At 57.9% G+C, this 19,345-nt stretch overlaps 2 protein-coding genes across 14 annotated transcripts in view; one reads left to right on the top strand and one right to left on the bottom strand.

The window, feature by feature from the left end:
- Window positions 1-1,492: 1,492 nt before the first annotated feature.
- LOC130250204 (erythroblast NAD(P)(+)--arginine ADP-ribosyltransferase-like) lies at window positions 1,493-4,368 on the bottom strand. 3 transcript variants are annotated; one of them, XM_056485656.1, is made up of 3 exons: window positions 3,803-4,368; window positions 2,711-3,760; window positions 1,493-1,847 (listed from the first exon to the last, which is right to left on the bottom strand). In XM_056485656.1, the coding sequence occupies exons 1-3, from the start codon at window positions 4,221-4,223 to the stop codon at window positions 1,768-1,770; spliced, it is 1,551 nt and encodes a 516-aa protein (XP_056341631.1). In that variant the 5' UTR covers window positions 4,224-4,368; the 3' UTR covers window positions 1,493-1,767. The 3 variants fall into 3 exon arrangements, with proteins under 3 accessions (XP_056341631.1, XP_056341630.1, XP_056341629.1); XM_056485655.1 differs by having other exon boundaries at window positions 1,493-1,843; XM_056485654.1 differs by having other exon boundaries at window positions 1,493-1,843; window positions 2,711-4,368.
- A 5,324-nt stretch (window positions 4,369-9,692) lies between these two features.
- SCRIB (scribble planar cell polarity protein) overlaps window positions 9,693-19,345 on the top strand; it is a 129,340-nt gene continuing 119,687 nt past the window's right edge. For 5 of the 11 annotated variants that reach the window (XM_056483041.1, XM_056483036.1, XM_056483039.1 and 2 more), the window contains exon 1: window positions 9,695-10,026. In XM_056483041.1, the coding sequence (XP_056339016.1) occupies window positions 9,865-10,026 (162 nt within the window). In that variant the 5' untranslated portion in view covers window positions 9,695-9,864. Of the gene's footprint in view, window positions 10,027-19,345 lie in introns of all 11 variants that reach the window. The other 6 variants (XM_056483034.1, XM_056483032.1, XM_056483038.1 and 3 more) reach the window with 3 other exon arrangements.

Genomic DNA, 19,345 nt, shown 5'->3' with positions numbered 1-19,345 from the left:
CTCTCACACCACTGACCCTCACACCGCTGACCCTCACACCACTGACCCTCACACCACTGACCATCACACCTCTGGACCCTCACACCACTGACCCTCACACCACTGACCCTCACACCACTGACCCTCACACCGCTGACCATCACACCACTGACCATCACACCTCTGACCCTCACACTGCTGACCCTCACACCACTGACCCTCACACCTCTGACCCTCACACCGCTGACCCTCACACCTCTGACCATCACACTGCTGACCATCACACCACTGACCCTCACACCGCTGACCCTCACACCACTGACCCTCACCTCTGACCATCACACCCCTGACCCTCACACCTCTGACCATCACACCTCTGACCCTCACACTGCTGACCCTCACAGCACTGACCCTCACACCGCTGACCCTCACACCACTGACCCTCACACCTCTGACCATCACACCGCTGACCCTCACACCACTGACCCTCACCTCTGACCATCACACCCCTGACCCTCACACCTCTGACCATCACACCTCTGACCCTCACACCTCTGACCCTCACACTGCTGACCCTCACAGCACTGACCCTCACACCCCTGACCCTCACACCGCTGACCATCACACCGCTGACCCTCACACCACTGACCATCACACCTCTGGACCCTCACACCTCTGACCATCACAGGACTGACCCTCACACCGCTGACCCTCACACCGCTGACCCTCACACCGCTGAGCCATGGAGCCATCCCAGTGTCCAGCCTGGCCAGAGCCCTCTGCAGGGGGATCAGTGTCCAGTCTGGAATGGACACGTGGCTGATGGAAGGAGGCAGGAGCTGTGCAGCTCCTGAAGGTCACTCAGCTGGATCCTCAAACCCATCTGCCAGGGCAGCGTGCTGGATTGAATTACCAGACTTTATAGAATTTATGTATCTGGAACAGTTAATGATTATTTTAATGTTTCTTGAAAACCGTAGGAACTGGATATGTGGAAAGATGGATGTTGAAATAAAAAAAAAGCTGTTTCCACTTTCATAGAGATGGTGGCAAAAATCTGCAGGAATCAAGAGTTTTGTTGTAACATGAGGTGGAAAACTGGGAAATAGAGCTAAAAGAGGTAGGGGGAAAAAAGGATGGAAGAAGCAGGCAAAATATGGCAAAGAGCTGAAATGGATTTCTTATTCCATATTGTCATGGGATCCTGGGATGGTGGTGGCTTGGAGGGACTTTGAAGCTCTTCTCTTTTTACTCTGTGCCATGGGAGGGACACCTTCCTCTAGCCCTGGGTGCTCCAAGCCCTGTCCAGCCTGGCCTTGGACAATTCCAGGGATCCAGGGGCAGCCCCAGCTGCTCTGGGCACCCTGTGCCAGGGCCTGGCCACCCTCCCAGGGAAGGATTCCTGCCCAAATTCCCTTCTGACTCTGCCCTGTGGCACTGGGAGCCATTCCCTGTGTCCTGGCACTCCAGGCCTGATCCTCCAGAGCACGTGGAGAAAAATGAAAAGGAAATTCATGAACTAAGAACCAGTTTAATAATTTCAAAGAAAATTATGGGAAAGGAGAAAAAATCCAAAAGGAGAAGAAAATCCCTGCTGTGCCACTTCCTCCAATCCCTGGGAGCTGCACCCTGCACCCCAGCCATGACTCAGGGAGGGTGGCCACAGGGCTGTTCCAGTGTCCACCCTGCAGGGGCCTCTCTGCCTCCCCAGCCAGTTCTGCCTTCCTGGTGACACCAGAGGTTCCATCCCTGGCTCATTGTCTTCACCAGGCACGGTGGCCTCATGGCTCAGGGGGGGCCAGTGACAGCTGCCAGTGCTGCCAGGAGGAGCCCAGTGAGGCCTGGGGGGGCTCTGGGGACGCTTCTGCCTGGGGAGGCCAGAGAAGGGGTCAGGGGAAGCTCCCACTTTGTGCAGAGGAGAAGAATAAATAGAAATCCCTCACCTCGGGGTGCGAGGTGTCTCCAGGAAACAAGCCCACCATTGGGACAACACCATCCCATCCCACTGATCCCATTGATCCCATTGTTCCCATCCCATCCGATCCCATCCCATTGATCCCATCCCATCCCATCCCATCCCATCCCATCCCATCCCATCCCATCCCATCCCATCCCATCCCATCCCATCCCATCCCATCAATCCCATTGATTCCATCGATCCCAGCCCATCCCATCCTATTGATCCCATCCCATTGATCCCATCCCATCCCATCCCATCCCATCCCATCCCATCCCATCCCATCCCATTAATCCCATTAATCCCATCCTGCTCCCATCCCATCCCATTGATCCCATCCCATCCCAGCCCATCCCATCCTATTGATCCCATCCCATTGATCCCATCCCATCCCATCCATCCCATCCCATCCCATCCCATCCCATCCCATCCCATTGATCCCATCCCATCCCATCCCATCCATCCATCCATCCCATCCCATCCCATCCCATTATCCCATCCCATCCCATCCCATCCTATTGGTCCCATTAATCCCACTGATCCCATCCCATCCCATCCCATCCCATTGATCCCATCCCATCCCATTGATCCCATCCCATCCCATCCCATCCCATCCCATCCCATCCCATCCCATCCCATCCCATCCCATCCCATTGATCCCATCCCATCCCATCCCATCCCATCCCATCCCATCCCATCCCATCCCATCCCATCCCATCCCATCCCATTGATCCCATCCCATCCCATCCCGTCCCATCCCATCCCATCCATCACCTCGGAACCAGGCGCAGTTGTATTTGCTGTGCACGCCGTGCGAGCGCAGCTGGATGAGGACCTCGTCCCCTTGCCAGGTGACTCCGGTGACGTTGAAGGTCTCGTAGGGCGGGATGAGCACCTCCTCCTCCTCGGGGTAGGTGGAGTAGCGGCGGATGTCGGCGCCGTGGCAGGTGAGCACCTCAAAGGTGGTGGTGGTGCCGTAGAAGTCGCTGACGTTCCTCAGCAGGGAGGAGGAGGCGAACTGGCCCAGGCGCACGATCTGCCCGGGCCGGGCGGTGAAGCGGATCCTGTTGACGCCGCGGAACACGTGCAGGCACCGCGGGTGGCTCTGGGCGCCCCGCAGGGCCCTCAGCGCCTCGGTCAGCAGGAAATGCAGCACCTTGAAGTGGAAATTTTTCAGGTACTCCCGGCGGGTGCGCCCCATCTTGCGCGAGGCCCTGTTGAACTCCACGTACAAGCGCTCTTCCATGGTGTAGGCCAGCAGGGCGATGGCCTGCTCTGGCCGCAGCAGCGAGCGTGGCTTGGTCCTGCTGGAGCCACAGCTGGAGCTTGGCCCGGCCTGGCTGGAACCTGACCAGGCCCAGCTGGAACCTGGGCTGGAACCTGACCAGGCCCGGCTAGAACCTGACCAGGCCCGGCTGGAACCCGAGCTGGAACTCGGTCTGGGGCCCAGTTCAGCCTGGCTGGAGCCCGGCCCAACCTGGCTGAAGCCCGGTCCAATCCAGCTGGAGCCCGGTTTGGCCCGGCTGGAACCTGGCCCAGTTCGGCTGGAACTCAACCAGGCCTGTTTGGAGCCCGGCTCAGCCCGGCTGGAGCCCACCCAGGCCCAGCTGGAACCCGGTTCAGCCCAGCTGGAACCTGGCCAGGCCTGGCTAGAACCTGGCCAGGCCTGGCTGGAGCTCAGCCCATCTTGGCTGGAACCCAGCTCGGCCTGCCTGGAACCTGGTTCATCCCGGCTGGAGCCCACCCAGGCCTGGCTGGAACCCGGTTCATCTTGGCTGGAACCCGGTTCGTCCCAGCTGGAGCCCAGCCAGGCCCGGCTAGAACCTGCCCAGGCCTGGCTGGAGCCCACCCAGGCCCGGCTGGAACCCAGCTCTGCCCGTCTGGAACCTGGGCTGGAGCCCGGTTCAGCCTGGCTGGAGTCTGGTTTGGCCTGGCTAGAGCCCGGTTCAGCCCGGCTGGAGCCCACCCAGGCCTGGCTGGAACCTGCCCAGGCCCGGCTGGAGCCCGGTTCATCCCGGCTGGAGCCCGCCCAGGCCCGGCTGCGCCAGTGGGCCGCGGCCTTGGCCCAGGCCTCGGCGTAGGCGCTGTTCCGGCCAAACTCGGAGCGGTTGAGCGCCGGCAGCGCCCGCAGCATTTTGAGGCGGCAGCGCTGGTACTGGTCATCGAAGGAGTTGGGGGCCATGCCCAGCGCAATCTCCCTGATGTCGCTGTCGCGCTCCCGGCGGCGGGCGCCGGGGGCCGGGGCCGCTGCCAGCAGCAGCAGCAGCAGCAGGGACAGCAGATCCATGGTGGGCAGGGACAGCCCAGGGACACCCAAGCGCTGCAGAGACTCGGGGGGTGCGGCCGGTGCTGCTCTGAGGAGGTGGCAACGGGGACAGGGGACAGGAGAGGGGCCAGGCCAGGGAGACGGGACAGCACAGGGACAGGCCAGGGACAGCCAGGGAGAGGGGACAGCACAGCGACAGCACAGGGAGAGGGGACAGAACAGGGACAGCCTGGGGAGAGGGGACAGCACAGGGACAGCCCAGGGAGAGGGGACAGGCCAGTGACAGCCCAGGGAGAGCCAGGGAGAGGGGACAGGCCAGGGACAGGGGACAGGCGACAGGACAAGGAGAGGGGACAGCCCAGGGAGAGGGGACAGGCCAGCCAGGAGCCCCCTGGCCATGTCCCAGGACATGTCCCTTCCCTGAGCCCAGCCCTGTCCCTTGGGCCGTTGTCCCCCCACATCCAGCAGCCCAGCCCGGCCCCTGCAGCTGCAGGTGTCACTCCCAGGACCCCAACCCCAAACCCTGTGCTGGCTGGGGGGCTGGTGCTGCTCCCTGTCCCTCCCTGTGCTCCCAGGCAGGGGACATGTGGTTCCTACAGCTTTTTCTAGCTGGGATGGCTGGGCTTGAATTCGGACACTCTTCCTGCTCCTGGGCAATTTCACTGTCCCCCCACAGGACTCAGAGAAGCTTCCAGTCCCAGGGATGGGCAGGAACCCTCTGATAAATCCTCTCAGCACCCACCCAGGTGTGGGGAGTTTGAAATAATTCAGCAAAAACACAAGCAAAACCAACAGGTTGCATAAGAAAAGCGAAAAAATAAAATATTTTATTCTCTACTTCCCATGAGCAGGTGAAGTCTGGCCACTTCAGGGCTCCAGCACTTGGAGCCATTCCTTCAGAAGGAAAACATTGTAAATAAAAATTTTTCTCCCTTTTCCTCCTCATTTCTGAGCTTTTATATCTGAGCCAAGCTCATGTGGCCTGGGATATCCCTGTGGTCAGCTGGGGTCAGCTGTCCTGGCTGTGTCCCCTCCAGCAGCCGGTGCTGGGGCCGTGCTAGCCCTGCCAAGAAGCACCAAAGCTCCAGGGTGTCACCAGCACCTGCCCAGGTCCCACTGGGTGCTGGGAGGGTGTGTGGGGGTGATGTGGCCAGAAATGTGGATTCTGTGTATCCCAGAAATGTACATTCTGTGTATCCAGAAATGTGAATTCTGTGTATCCCAGAAATGTGCATTCTGTCCCCACCTGCTGCAGCCGGGTGGAGCAGTGACCCTGATCTCCTGGCACACATTATCTGCTCATGGGCATCTTTAAACCAGCTGGGCAATCATCTTTATCTTCCCACAGCCCATCCTCCCTCCAGGAGATATCTCCTGTTCATGGCCACTGAGTCTCAGGGCATGACTGATAAAATTCCATCATCCCACTGGGAGATGCTCCAGCCAGGGGAGGAGCCAAACATTTACTACCCAGATCAAAACTGACATTTGGGACACCAAGGAACCTTCTTTCCACTGGATTCCAGAGGAAAACCAGACCTTTCCACATCATCCCTGGAGCTTCAGAGGAAACTGCACCTTCTCCAGGAGCACTGCTCCAGCTGAACCACATCTGCCACTGCAGGAGGATGCAGCCACCATTGAATGGGACTGTGCCAACACCCTGACTGACTGACGGGTGTCAGCTTGGATTCTGACTCTGGCAGGGTTTGGGATTGTTCTGTGTAATACTGCATTTCTATTTTAATTTTCATATTGAAGAACTGTTATTCCTAATTCCCATCTCTTTGCCTGAGAGCCCCTTAATTTCAAAATTATAATAATAATTTGGAGGGAGGGGGTTTACCTTCTCCATTTCAAAGAGAGGCTTCTGCCTTTATTGGCAGACACCTGTCCTGCAAACCAGGACAGAGGGCTCCAGGGGAACAGGGGATGCAGCTCAGTCACACCCAACACAGCGGGGAGAGCAAAGGTCCCACTTTGAGCAGGGCCCAGGAGGGAGAGATGGAGGGGCTGGGGCAGCACCTGGAGATCCCCTGGGATCCACCCTGTCCCCAGGCTCAGCTGCAGAACCCCTGGAGGCTCTCAGCAGTTATTAACTCAAGTTTAGACTGCACAGCCAAGGGCAGAGGACAGGGATGGGATATTGAGAAGAAATCCTCCCCTGTGAGGATGCCCAGAGAAGCTGTGGCTGCCCCTGGATCCCTCCAAGTGTTCAAGGTTAGGACAGGGTTTGGAGCAACCTGGGCTAGAGGAAGGTGTCCCTGCCCACGACAAGGACATGAAACTGGATGTGCTTTAAGGTCCCTTCCCACCCAAACCCTTCTGTGATTCAATGAATTAATTCCTTCTTTCCTTCCTTCCCAGCTTCACAGCCTCTCCCTGTTGTGGATGCTGAAGCTGAAAGGTCAATGTTCACCTCCTCCTGCTGGAACAAGTCCCTCGCCAATCTTACCACCCCTCATCAGTGCCCCAAGCTCTGGTATCTCGTTGTTGTCACTTTCTGTTCATTGCAGGATTATTTCTGACTCCCCAGTCTGAGGAATGCAGAATTCCTGCCCTGGGTTGGTGTCCCAGGCTGTTCCTGGGGCACTGGGCTCTGCTCAGTGTCACACAGGAGTGGGTGTGAAGAGTTGTCACAGTCAGACTGTGAGGAAGGAGGATCTGATCTCTGCAAGAAAAATGACAGAGAAATGAGATAAACAGCCACGGCAGGAGCTGGTGGAGAGCTGTGTGCGAGGCAAAAGGAGCTGAATCAGAGAACTGGAGAGATGTGTCTAAGGGCTATGTGACAACCATGTGAACTCCTGGCAGAGCCAGGCTTGAGAAACCCCACAGAGAACATGTCACCAACACCCACTGCTGCTCAGAGCCCCCTCCTGCCTCCAGGTCACCAACACCCACTGCTGCTCAGAGCCCCCTCCCGGCCCTACCCCTGTCCCTGTCCCAGGTCACCAACACCCACTGCTGCTCAGAGCCCCCTCCTGTCCCTATGGAGGAGAGAACATGTCACCAACACCCACTGCTGCTCAGAGCCCCCTCCTGCCCCTGTCCCCAGGCCACCAACACCCACTGCTGCTCAGAGCCCCCTCCTGTCCCCAGGTCACCAACACCCACTGCTGCTCAGAGCCCCCTCCTGCCCCCAGGTCACTCCCCATGGAGGAGAGAAGGTGCCACAGCTGTTTGCTCCAACGGATCTGCAGTGACTGGATCTGTAACAATGCAAGTATGCAATTCCCCTACAGTTCCTTTTCCCAGCCTTAACTCACAGTCACTGTACAGATTCTTGCAATATTGCTTCCCATGTCCTGCCTTTCTAACCCTGAGGAGATAGAGCAGGGATAAAGTTCAATGAGGAGAAATCGGCCAGGAAAAAAAAAGAGTGCCAAAGCAACCAGGAAACTGTGAAAGCAGGAGAGGATAGAACAGAGAGGGCGGCAGCGTCCTGGGACAGCTCAGAGGCGATGGTTCCCTTTGCGTTTTGGCTTTTGTCACGAAGCCAGAGCGGACACATGTCGGCTTTACCCCAGAGCCCGGAGAAGGGATGGAGGCGGCTGCTCGCTGTGTGTGTCCCGCAGAGCCGATCGCTCCGGAGAAGGGATGGAGGCGGCTGCTCGCTGTGTGTGCTCCGCAGAGCCGGTCGCTCCGGAGAAGGGATGGAGGCGGCTGCTCGCCGTGTGTGTCCCGCAGAGCCGATCGCTCCGGAGAAGGGATGGAGGGGCTGCTCGCTGTGTGTGCTCGGCAGAGCCGATCGCTCCGGAGAAGGGATGGAGGCGGCTGCTCGCTGTGTGTGCTCGGCAGAGCCGATCGCTCCGGAGAAGGGATGGAGGCGGCAGCTCGCTGTGTGCTCGGCAGAGCCGATCGCTCCGGAGAAGGGATGGAGGCGGCTGCTCGCTGTGTGTGTCCCGCAGAGCCGATCGCTCCGGCCGGGGGATGGAGGCGGCTGCTCGCTGTGTGCGCTCCGCAGAGCCGATCGCTCCGGAGAAGGGATGGAGGCGGCTGCTCGCTGTGTGTGCTCGGCAGAGCCGATCGCTCCGGAGAAGGGATGGAGGCGGCAGCTCGCTGTGTGCTCGGCAGAGCCGATCGCTCCGGAGAAGGGATGGAGGCGGCTGCTCGCTGTGTGCTCGGCAGAGCCGATCGCTCCGGAGAAGGGATGGAGGCGGCTGCTCGCTGTGTGCTCCGCAGAGCCGATCGCTCCGGAGAAGGGATGGAGGCGGCAGCTCGCTGTGTGTGCTCGGCAGAGCCGATCGCTCCGGAGAAGGGATGGAGGCGGCTGCTCGCTGTGTGCGCTCGGCAGAGCCGATCGCTCCGGAGAAGGGATGGAGGCGGCTGCTCGCTGTGTGCGCTCCGCAGAGCCGATCGCTCCGGAGAAGGGATGGAGGCGGCTGCTCGCTCTGTGCTCGGCAGAGCCGATCGCTCCGGAGAAGGGATGGAGGCGGCAGCTCGCTGTGTGTGTCCCGCAGAGCCGATCGCTCCGGAGAAGGAATGGAGGCGGCTGCTCGCCGTGTGTGTCTCGCAGAGCCGATCGCTCCGGAGAAGGGATGGAGGCGGCTGCTCGCTGTGTGTGTCTCGCAGAGCCGGTCGCTCCGGAGAAGGGATGGAGGGGCTGCTCGCTGTGTGTGTCCCGCAGAGCCGATCGCTCCGGAGAAGGGATGGAGGCGGCTGCTCGCTGTGTGCTCGGCAGAGCCGATCGCTCCGGAGAAGGGATGGAGGCAGCTGCTCGCTGTGTGCGATCCGCAGAGCCGATCGCTCCGGAGAAGGGATGGAGGCAGCAGCTCGCTGTGTGCGCTCCGCAGAGCCAATCGCTCCGGAGAAGGGATAGAGGCGGCTGCTCGCTGTGTGTGTCCCGCAGAGCCGATCGCTCCGGAGAGGGGATGGAGGCGGCTGCTCGCTGTGTGTGTCTCGCAGAGCCGATCGCTCCGGAGAAGGGATGGAGGCGGCTGCTCGCTGTGTGTGTCCCGCAGAGCCGATCGCTCCGGAGAAGGGATGGAGGCGGCAGCTCGCTGTGTGCTCGGCAGAGCCGATCGCTCCGGAGAAGGGATGGAGGCGGCTGCTCGCTGTGTGCGCTCCGCAGAGCCGATCGCTCCGGAGAAGGGATGGAGGCAGCTGCTCGCTGCGTGCTTGGCAGAGCCGATCGCTCCGGAGAAGGGATGGAGGCGGCTGCTCGCTGTGTGCTCGGCAGAGCCGATCGCTCCGGAGAAGGGATGGAGGCGGCAGCTCGCTGTGTGCGCTCCGCAGAGCCGATCGCTCCGGCCCTGGTCCCGCCCAGCGCTGCCGCTGCCGGTGCCGCGCCGGGCGGAGCCGATCGCTCCGGGCGGAGCTGTGCCGAGCCGGGCGGAGCTGTGCCGATCGCGCCGGGCGGAGCCGCGCAGGCCCCGCGCGGAGCCGCGCCGGGCGGGGCGGGGCGGACTCCATTTCCCAGCGGCTCCGTTTCCCAGGCACACCCGCGGAGGGCGGCGCGGCCCCGGGCGCAGGCCGGGAGCGGCCCCGGGCGCGGCGGCAGGCCCGGGCGGAGGCGGCGGAGCGGGGGCGCTGCCGCAGCGGGAGCGCGGCCGCCGCTCGGCTCGGCGCGGCCCGGCCCGGCCCGGCCCGGTCAGATCCCGGCGCTGCCGCAGGCGCGGCCCAGCGGTGCCGGCGCGGCCCGGCCCGGCCCGGCCCGGCGATGCTGCGCTGCATGCCGCCGCTCTGGCGCTGCAACCGGCACGTGGAGGCGCTGGACCGGCGGCACTGCTCGCTGCAGGCCGTGCCCGAGGAGATCTACCGCTACAGCCGCTCGCTGGAGGAGCTGCTGCTGGACGCCAACCAGCTCCGGGAGCTGCCCAAGGTGAGTCCCGGTATCGGCACCAGCACCGGTATCGCCGCCCCGCGGCTCCCGCAGCGCTGCCCGGCCTGCCCAGGGCACCGGGACCGGGAGCGAGCTCTGCCCGGCCTGCCCAGGGCACCGGGACCGGGAGCGAGCGCTGCCCGGCCTGCCCAGGGCACCGGGACCGGGAGCGAGCGCTGCCCGGCCTGCCCAGGGCACCGGGACCGGCACCGGGAGCGAGCGCTGCCCGGCCTGCCCCGGGCAACGGGACCGGCACCGGGAGCGAGCTCTGCCTGGCCTGCCCCGGGCAACGGGACGAGCACTGAGCGCTGCCCGGCCTGCCCAGGGCACCGGGACCGGCACCGAGCTCTGCCCAGCCTGCTCTGAGCACTGGGACCGGCACTGGGACCCACACCAAGCGCTGCTCTGGGCACTGGCACCGGGACCAGCACCGAGCGCTGCCCGGGCATGGGCACCGGGACTGGCACCGGGACCAGCACCGAGCACTGCCCAGCCTGCTCCTGGGGCCGGCACCAGGACCAGCACCGAGCTCTGCCCGGCCTGCTCCCGGGACTGGCACCGGGACCAGCACCGAGCTCTGCCCAGCTTGCTCCCGGGACCGGCAGCAGGACCAGCACCGAGCTCTGCCCGGCCTGCTCCCGGGACCAGCAGCAGGACCAGCACCGAGCTCTGCCCGGCCTGCTCCCGGGACCAGCAGCAGGACCAGCACCGAGCTCTGCCCGGCCTGCTCCCGGGACCAGCAGCAGGACCAGCACCGAGCTCTGCCCAGCCTGCTCCCGGGACCGGCAGCAGGACCAGCACCGAGCTCTGCCCGGCCTGCTCCCGGGACTGGCACCGGGACCAGCACCGAGCTCTGCCCAGCTTGCTCCCGGGACCAGCAGCAGGACCAGCACCGAGCTCTGCCTGGCCTGCTCCGGGCACCGGGACCGGGAGCGAGCTCTGCCCGGCCTGCTCCCGGGACCGGCACCGAGCTCTGCCCAGCCTGCTCCCGGGACCGGCACCAGGACCAGCACCGAGCTCTGCCCCACCAGTGTTGTCAGTCCTGTGATGGTCGCAGTCACTGCCAAGTAAAGCCCAGCATTAATTAAAAAACTCCGGTTTAGTCAGTAAACGGCAAAAAGCATTGAGTAAGTTAATTAAAAGTGATGGAGCTGCTTTATGCTTCTGGTCATAGGGCTGCAGAGGTGCTCCCAGAGCTGCAGCATCTCTGCCATGAAGGTAGGCTGGCAGGGCTGGGGGTGTTTGGCTCAGGAAGAGAAGTTTTGTGGAGACCTTAGAGCCCTTCCAGTGCTTAAAGGGGCTCCAGGAAGGATGGAGAGGGACTTGGGACAAGGGGGAACGGCTTCCTGCTGCCACAGGGCAGGGTTGGATGGGATATTGGGAAAAAATGATTTCCTGAAGTGTGGAGAGGCCCTGGCACAAGTTGTCCAGGAAGTGGCAAAGGCCGGGTTGGACAGGGCTTGGAGCAGCTTGAGAGAGTGGAAGGTGTCCCTGCTATTGCAGCAGGGTGGATGTCTTTTAGATCCTTTCCATCCCAAATAATTCCATGATCTGGGGCTCCAGCCTGCACTGGCAGCCTCTGTTTCTGTTCTGTTCAGCCCAAATAATTCCATGGTCTGGGGCTCCAACCTGCACTGGCAGCCTCTTTCTGTTCTGTTTAGCCCAAATAATTCCATGATCTGGGGCTCCAGCCTGCACTGGCAGCCTCTGTTGCTGTCCTGTGCATCTGCACAGCTCTGCACGCAGGGAACACCAGGATAAACCCTCCCTGTGCTGTTCCATGGTCTCTGCAGACTGGGGATCTGCTCCAGCCTGGCCCAGCATCTCAGAACTCCCAGGGGTTTACTCGGGTGGGACAGGGTCAGCTCTCATGGTTGGGTCCTGAAGTACCCAAAGAGGAAACCAAGCTGTGATAATCTGGTGATCTGGTACACAGGATGCTGCAGGTGGGAATTGGAACAAGACTGGGCTGTGGGAGACTCCAGACAAAGTTTTATTGTGTATCCCCTTTGGAAACAGGATAATTTTTTAAAAGTTATTTAAGTTCTGCCTGTGCCAGAGAGAGAAGGTGTTTGGAGGGATGATCTTCAGGGAATATAGACTGAGTGTGCGTTTATTGAAAAAATTGAGAAGTAGGTCATTAGCTTTCAAGGTTTTTATTGAATACTGGCATGTTAATGAATTTCTCATCAAATCTAGATTTTAAAAAACCCTTACAAACCAGAAACTGGGTTTTGGTTCAGGCCAAAGTAGTTTGGCTCAGTTCGGTTAAAGCATACAGCTGGTGCATCTGCACCTGAACAGAATCTCGTGTCTGGAAGCAGCAGTTCCTGCTCTGGTATTTTTGGGTTCTGTTTGTCTTTCCTGCTTGTCTCTTCCTGAACGCCAGTGAGCCTGTGGGATCAGCTGTGAGGTTGTTCAGGGATGGAGACAACAGTGTGATGCTCTCAGGTAGCTCAGCATCTTGTTGTACTTTGGGCATGGAGATTCCCCAAACTACTGGAAAATGTGTGTTGTGGGCAGGCTGGGACGTGGGAAGGGGTGTAAGTGCCTGCAGAGGAGGGTGGCTGCGACACACCTGCAGAGCACCTGCTGGTCCCTGGGCTCTCAGCTCCCTGTGTCCTGCTGAGGAGTCACAGCCTGGCCTCGTGCAGCCAGGGACCCTTGGAACCGGGACAGGTTTGTGGGCTTGGAAGGGAATGTTTTGGGTTGTAAATGCGAATTTTATACTGACTTCTACTTAGCATGGAATGGCGCGGGTGGGATCCTGTGATGGTGCGGATGGGATACTGCCCAGGATGCAGTGGATGCAGTCCTGCCCGTTATGCAGTGGATGCAGTCCTGCCCGTGGTGCTGTGGCTGCAGTGCTGCCCACCGTGATGTACATGCAGTCCTGCCTGCCATGCTGTGGTTGCAGTCCTGCCCGTTATGCAGTGGATGCAGTCCTGCCCGCCGTGCTGTGCATGCAGTCCTGCCCGCCGTGCTGTGCATGCAGTCCTGCCTGCCATGCTGTGGTTGCGGTCCTGCCTGTGATTGCAGTGCTGCGTGCAGCCCCTCAGTGCCCTCCTGAGTCCCCCAAAGAGCTCCTGTTTCCCAGAGCTGTGGCATCTGCTGGGCTCAGAGCGTCAGAGTTCTTGCCATCACCTGGCCTGGGCTCCCAGGCTGCTCTGGGTGTGCGTTCCCCTCTTGGAGTCTTGTGGCAAAGAGTTTTTAGAAGAGCAGGTTGGACAGAACAGGATGAAATCCTGGTGCCTCCTCTCAGGAGATGGGAGCAGAGGGACAGAGGAAGGGCAGCAGCCGAGGGTGTGACAACCCCAGTGTGTCCCAGCTCTTGCACAAGGGAGGTGGAGTGTTCAGGGTGTCTCCATCACTCTGGGAGAGGCACTGAACCATTCCCCATCCCATGGCAGAGTGTCAGTGATGGCCTGGGAGACTGGACAGGGAGCAACTGACCACTGCTGTTTGCAGGAGAGCATGGGGTGAAGCCAAAATGGGCTCAGTTCAGAGCAAATGGAATAATTCTTTATGTAAAATGTAGTTTAACTGAGCTGCAGAACCACTTGGCAGATGACATAGCAGTGCTGTGAGTTAACATGAGCTCAGGGGAGAAGTGGAGAAATGACCACAAATGAGATCTGCAGAGACATTTGTGTGTTTGCACTATCTGCAGAGACATTTGTGTGTCCTGGGAGAGCCTTTGCCTTTGGACTTGCTGTACTCACATTTTTCCCTCTCAGCTCCTGTCTGGGGCTGTCGAGGCTTTTCTGTGGCCATGCCCAGTAGGAGGAGGAAGAGGAGGAGGAGGAAATCTGCAGTTGGTGGAACAAGGAAGCAGGTTAACCCACCTTAGGTTTGTGTTCACAGTGCTTCCCTGGGCTGTGCCAGGGTGTGTTTGGTCCCAGGCACAAAGGTCACTGCAGGAAGGGCATTTTCTGAGGATATTCCTGTTTGGTAGGACACATACCTAAGGCAGGAGTTGGAATCTGTGTGTAGTATGAGGTGAATATGGGGATGAAAATTGAGAGTAAACTGCCCTCCCACCAGGAAGGGGGAAGGTGGGAACATTGGGTTTGGGCAGACACTGTCCCTGAAGGATGGTGGTGGGAAAGCTCTTTGGTGGGGTCAGGGGGATGTTTTCCAGGTGAGGAGCCCTTCATGGGAACAGGGCTTTTTTGGGAAGGAGACCCTGGGAGGAGGGTTTGTGTTACCATGAGGGGAGGTGGAGAAAGAACAGAATGGGGCTGCACATGCCTGTTCAGTGGGATTAGGTCTGAGGGACCCAAATGTCAGAAAAGTGGGAATGAGAGAGTGTGCACAGCACAGTTTGTGTTTGAGGGAAGACCTCCCTAAAGTGGAGGTGATTTTTGGAGGGGTGGCTTTTGGAAGGCCACCTTTCCAAACAGGAAAGACCTTTTTGGAAAGGTCTGGTTTGGAAAGCAGCTCTCTTGAAAATGCCTGAGTTTATATGGCTCCTCCTCTGAGAGGTTTCTTAGCCAGCACCAGCTGGGTGTTTCAGACAGGCTTTTCTGTGTCCTTACTTCACCTGCTCCAGAAACATGGCATCTCTTGCTCTTCTGTGGCACCATTTTGCTCTGCAGGATTTCCAGGGCCCTTTGTGCTGCTCTGTGCTCCAGATCCCGGGGGATGCTCTGCCCATCTCCTGGGACTGCTGAGTGACTCTGCTGTGCTTCCCTCACTTCTCCCTTCCCAGCTGCTGAGGTCAGCCTGTGTTTCTCTCCATCCTGCACTGCCAGCTCCTCTTCTTCTTTGTCACTTGTCCCTTTTGTAGAAACTTGCCCGTTTTGTGCCTAAATTTCCCCTTAGGATGGCTCTGCTTGGGCAGTTTGGAGGGACAGATTAAATCTGTGTGGGAGCTTCTGCTGCCCCTTTGCAGGGATTTGCAATTAAATGTGATTTAATGGAAAAGGATAAGTTACCTGTTTTCCAGGAGGGTGTCTGAATTCCAGAGGTGGAAATGGCTTGCTCCATGCTGACTTTTGCTGTACCTGTCTTACAGAGAGTTAGGAGCAGGTGGAGAGCAGGTCCTGCACTGGCAGTGGGTTTTGGAAGCACAGCTGGCTGAGTCACTGTCACACCTAAGTCATGCATTCCACTCCAGGAGCACTTGAGAAGCACAGGAAGGAATGAACACAGGCTGGAGTTTGGAGCACCCAGAGCTGGTCACAGCCCAGAAGGATCCAGAGGCTCTTGCTGTGCTTTTGGAGGAGTGCTCCAGTTTGGGTTTGGGGAGGCTGGAGGAAACCTGGGTGGAGCAGAGCTGGTGGGACCTGGTGTAGGAGGATGGGAGGGTGGAGCTGAAATCCTGAACAAGTCTGTGCAGAGGGAGGAGAGCTCAGAGCTGTGGTGTCAGCAGCAGTGTGCACAGGGGCTGTGCTGGGGGCTGGAAGGGTCTGGGCTGAGGGAACCCCAGGGCTGCCTGTGGTCCCAAGGGTTTTAGTGCTGAGGAGGGAGCCCCCAGGCATTTCCAATTTGGGGCTGCAGTTCCTCTGCTTTGCTTTCTCCTCCCTGCAGCTCCAGGATAAACTGAGCCCAGTGCAGAAATCCCTTCTCTCACTGCCCAGGGAGCTGATTGCCACTTGCTCTGGAGATTGTGGCAGACAGACTCGGGGAGAGGAGCCCATTTCTGTCCAGGGCAGGTCCTGCCCTGTCTGGGCTTGTTGCCTTTTGCGTCATGGCCAAGCCCTTTGGAGCTGGCTGGGTTTCAGCAGCTCCTCCTGTGGCTGCCATGGGCTGGGGCAGGAGTGTCCCAGTGATCCCACTGGATCCCTGTGCAGCTCCAGAGCCAGGACCCCACTGCAGCCCTGTGCAGCTCCAGGACCCCACTGGATCCCTGTGCAGCTCAGGGATGGAGCCAGGACCCCACTGCAGCCCCAGGATCCCACTGCAGCCCCTGTGCAGCCCCAGGACCCCATTGGACCCCACTGCAGCCCCAGGACCCCACTGCAGCCCCCGTGCAGCCCCAGGACCCCACTGCAGCCCCGTGCAGCCCCAGGACCCCACTGCACCCCCATGCAGCTCCAGGCTGCAGCTGTCACTTTCCCAAAGCAAAGCTGGGGCCTTGCAAAGCTAATTAAAAGCAGTTTTTCATTTCCTGGCATGCCAGTGCTGTCAGGAGGATCTGGGGGTTTATTCACTTCCAGGAGGACTGAAGCTTCTCCCTGTAATGTCTGTATTGCCAGCCCTTCCTGGGAATCCTCTGTGTGCAGCCTGCCAAGGGTTGGTGTGCTCTGGGCCCCTCCTCTCGCCCTGCATGTGGCTCTTTCCATCCCAGAGCTGCATTTGTTTAACAAAACCAGCCAGCAAACTGGTTTCACTGGCTGGCTGTGGGCTGGCCTGGCTCTCTGTGCTCAGCAGAGGTTCACAGCACAGCTGGATGTGTGTCTGGCTCTCCAAAACCCAAATACTCTGCCCAGCCACCTCCCCTGGTGACAGTGGGATCTGTGCTGGGGGCAGCACCAAAACCAAGCTCAGTCATGGAGAAAAGAGCTGACACAATTCTTGGGTGCACAGTTCTTGGGTGTGCAGAGAGCAGGGAAGAGGTGCACAGCTGGATTTGGCACTTGAGCTCTATGGGAGGGAACTGTAATAATAATAATTATTTTATATATGTATAAAATAAATATATAATAATTACATAATATAGATATACACATATAATATATATAAAATATATAATATATTATATATAATATATAATATGCATATAATATACAATATATAATATAATATATAATATATAACACATATTATATATAATATAACATACATATATAATACATAATATTATATATGCATTATATAAAAGAATGATTATTATATTATTTTAATTATATTCATTATGTTATATTATATATAGTATGTTAATTAATATATAGTATAATAATATATTATTTATAATATATTATTGTATTATACATTATATTATTTTATAATACATTATTATTTTATTTAATATATTGTTTTATATAAGATGATGATAATTAATATCCAATTCTTGAGCTCTGAGGTGTTCAGCTGTGGGTGGGACAGGTGTGGGTGTGCTGCCCAGCCTGTGTCCCCAGCAGCTCAGGTCCTGGAGGAGGTTCAGGTGAATGGAATGGGGCAGCAGAGAGGTTTAGTGGAGTACAGAGTTCATGAAAATTCAGTGGCCATGGTTTGGTACCTGCAGGGAGGTCACCAGTAAAGCACCTGCTCTGTTTTACCTGGTTATAAAGCTCTCTGCAGGTCTCTGTTGGGGTATTTAACCCCTGCCCTGTCTGTGGGTGCAAGGCTGCCAGCTGGGGCAAGGTTTGGTCCTTTGGGGTCAGGTTTGGTCCTTTGGGCTCGGGTTTGGCCCTTTGGGGTCAGGTCTGGTCCTGTGGAGTTCGGGTTAGGGTGTTTGGGGTCAGATTTGGGCCTTTGGGGTTCCTGCTGCTGCTCAGTCCCAGTGTCCCAGTGTGGGTTCCCAGCTGGGTCCCAGTGTGGGTTCCCAGTGTGGTTTCCCAGCTGGGTCCCAGTGTCCCAGTGTGGGTTCCCAGCTGGGTCCCAGTGTGGGTTCCCAGTGTGGGTTCCCAGCTGGGTCCCAGTGTCCCTGTGTGGGTTCCCAGCTCAGTGCTCTTTCCCAGTGTGAGTTCCCAGCTCAGTGCTGGTTTCCTGTCTGGTTTCCCAGCTTGATGCTCGTTGCCTGCTCAATGCTCAATCCCTGTGTGAGTTCCCAGCTCTGTCCCAGTGTGGGTTCCCAGCTTGGTGCTGGTTCCCTGTTCGGTCCCAGTGTGAGTTCCCAGCTCAGTGCTGGTTCCCAGTGTGAGTTCCCAGCTCAGTGCTGGTTCCCTGTGTATGTTTCCCATCCCTCCCTGGTGTTCCCAATGCTCTCTCAAGCCTCGCTGCAGCATTGCAGGGCCCTGCCTGCTCCTCTCAGGTGTCTCAGTTCCCTTTGGCTGAGCAGCTGCCAGGAAGGATTGCTTCACTGATGGCTGGAGGAGAGGCAGGGCTGTGTTAAGCTCTCCAGGTCTCCTCTGGCCTGTTCTGTGTGTTTCCTGCATTCTGGAACTCTGTTTTGCCACCTCCCTGGTGCTGGTGGGAGGGAGGGATGCTGAGCAGGGACATGTGCCTTCCCAGCATCTCTGACTCCTTGTTGCATTCCTGGCTCAGGCCATTTGCTGCTGTATGTCTCAGCTGTTCCCCTGGCAGCTCCAGCACCTTCCTCATCCTCTTCCTTCTCAGAGGGGATGTTTGGGCCTGTGTCCTTCCACACAGGAACACTTAACTCTCCTCCAAGACTTCTCCAGATGTGCTTTCCTGCACCCCAAGGGTACAGGCTGCTGTTGAGCCCCCCACTTTGCACCAGTTATTGGTCTCATTGCCTTGTTTTGGATTCCTAGTCTCAGGGTTAGACCTGGTTTGTTGGGTTTTTTTGGTTGTTTTATGGCACTTCACTGTTCTGGAGATGTATCTGTTTGATAAACCTATTAATGATTTCTGCATCAGGAAGACACAATCTGATTTGAAACAATTACAGCAGGTTATTGTAGAACACAACTTCTGGCATTTTTCCCTTTACTAATAGCTGTGACATTACAGATCAGTCAGTTACTTTCTGTTACTGCAAGTTGACCCTTCTGTGCTGAGAGGATGGTTCAGAAGTAGATGTTGTCCCTTGTTTGAATGGCAGGAGGTGATTCCTGAGGTGCTGGTGTGCAGGGAGGGCCCTGGCTGGGATTCCTGAATGTGGGGCAGGTCAGAGAGGGGCAGAGCTCCTTGGGCAGCACCTGCAGTGTGCTGGGTTTGGCTGCTTCACCTTCAGGATGCTCAGGTGGCTCCAGATTAATCCACAGATTAATCACAGAATCGCTGAGCTTGGAGAAGACCTGCTTTTGACTGAACACCATCTTGTCAATAAACCACAGCACTAATTGCTGTGACCATGTCATATATATTCCAGTGACCGTGTCATATATATTCCAGTGACTGTGTCATATATTCCAGTATTTCAGTGGGAAATGCCCTCTGCCTGCCACAGGGAGTTCTGGTCCTTCCAACCTGCCCCATCCCACTGCTCAGAGCAAGGTGGGGGCTCTGGGTTGGGGTCAGAGCCCCTCTGTTCACACAGAACCATTGCTGCTGTGTCCAGATCAGCACCCATCACTTCCCAGGCCTCCACAGCAGTGTGATGCTAATTGAGGTGTCTTGGTTTAATTCTGGCTGGCGATTGCCCTTCTGGGGCCAGGTTTGGTTTGGTATTGCCCCTGGGTGTGGAGGTTCTTTCTGACCTCCAGGTGCTCTAAGGCACCAACTCTGGAGCTCTTGGCTCCTACTTTGT

The sequence above is a fragment of the Oenanthe melanoleuca genome, chromosome 2, assembly GCF_029582105.1.
Source record: "Oenanthe melanoleuca isolate GR-GAL-2019-014 chromosome 2, OMel1.0, whole genome shotgun sequence".
In the NCBI taxonomy this organism is placed as follows: domain Eukaryota; kingdom Metazoa; phylum Chordata; class Aves; order Passeriformes; family Muscicapidae; genus Oenanthe; species Oenanthe melanoleuca.
Note: the sequence above shows the minus strand (reverse complement) of the source record. Positions and strands in the feature narration are given on the sequence as shown.

Coding starts and splice junctions, on each gene's coding strand:
- LOC130250204 (XM_056485654.1), bottom strand. CDS start 4,223: ATGGATCTGCTGTCCCTGCTGCTGCTGCTGCTGCTGGCAGCGGCCCCG. Junction 1,844..2,710: donor CAACTGCGCCTGGTTCCGAG/GTGATGGATGGG, acceptor CTCCCCAGGCAG/AAGCGTCCCCAGAGCCCCCC.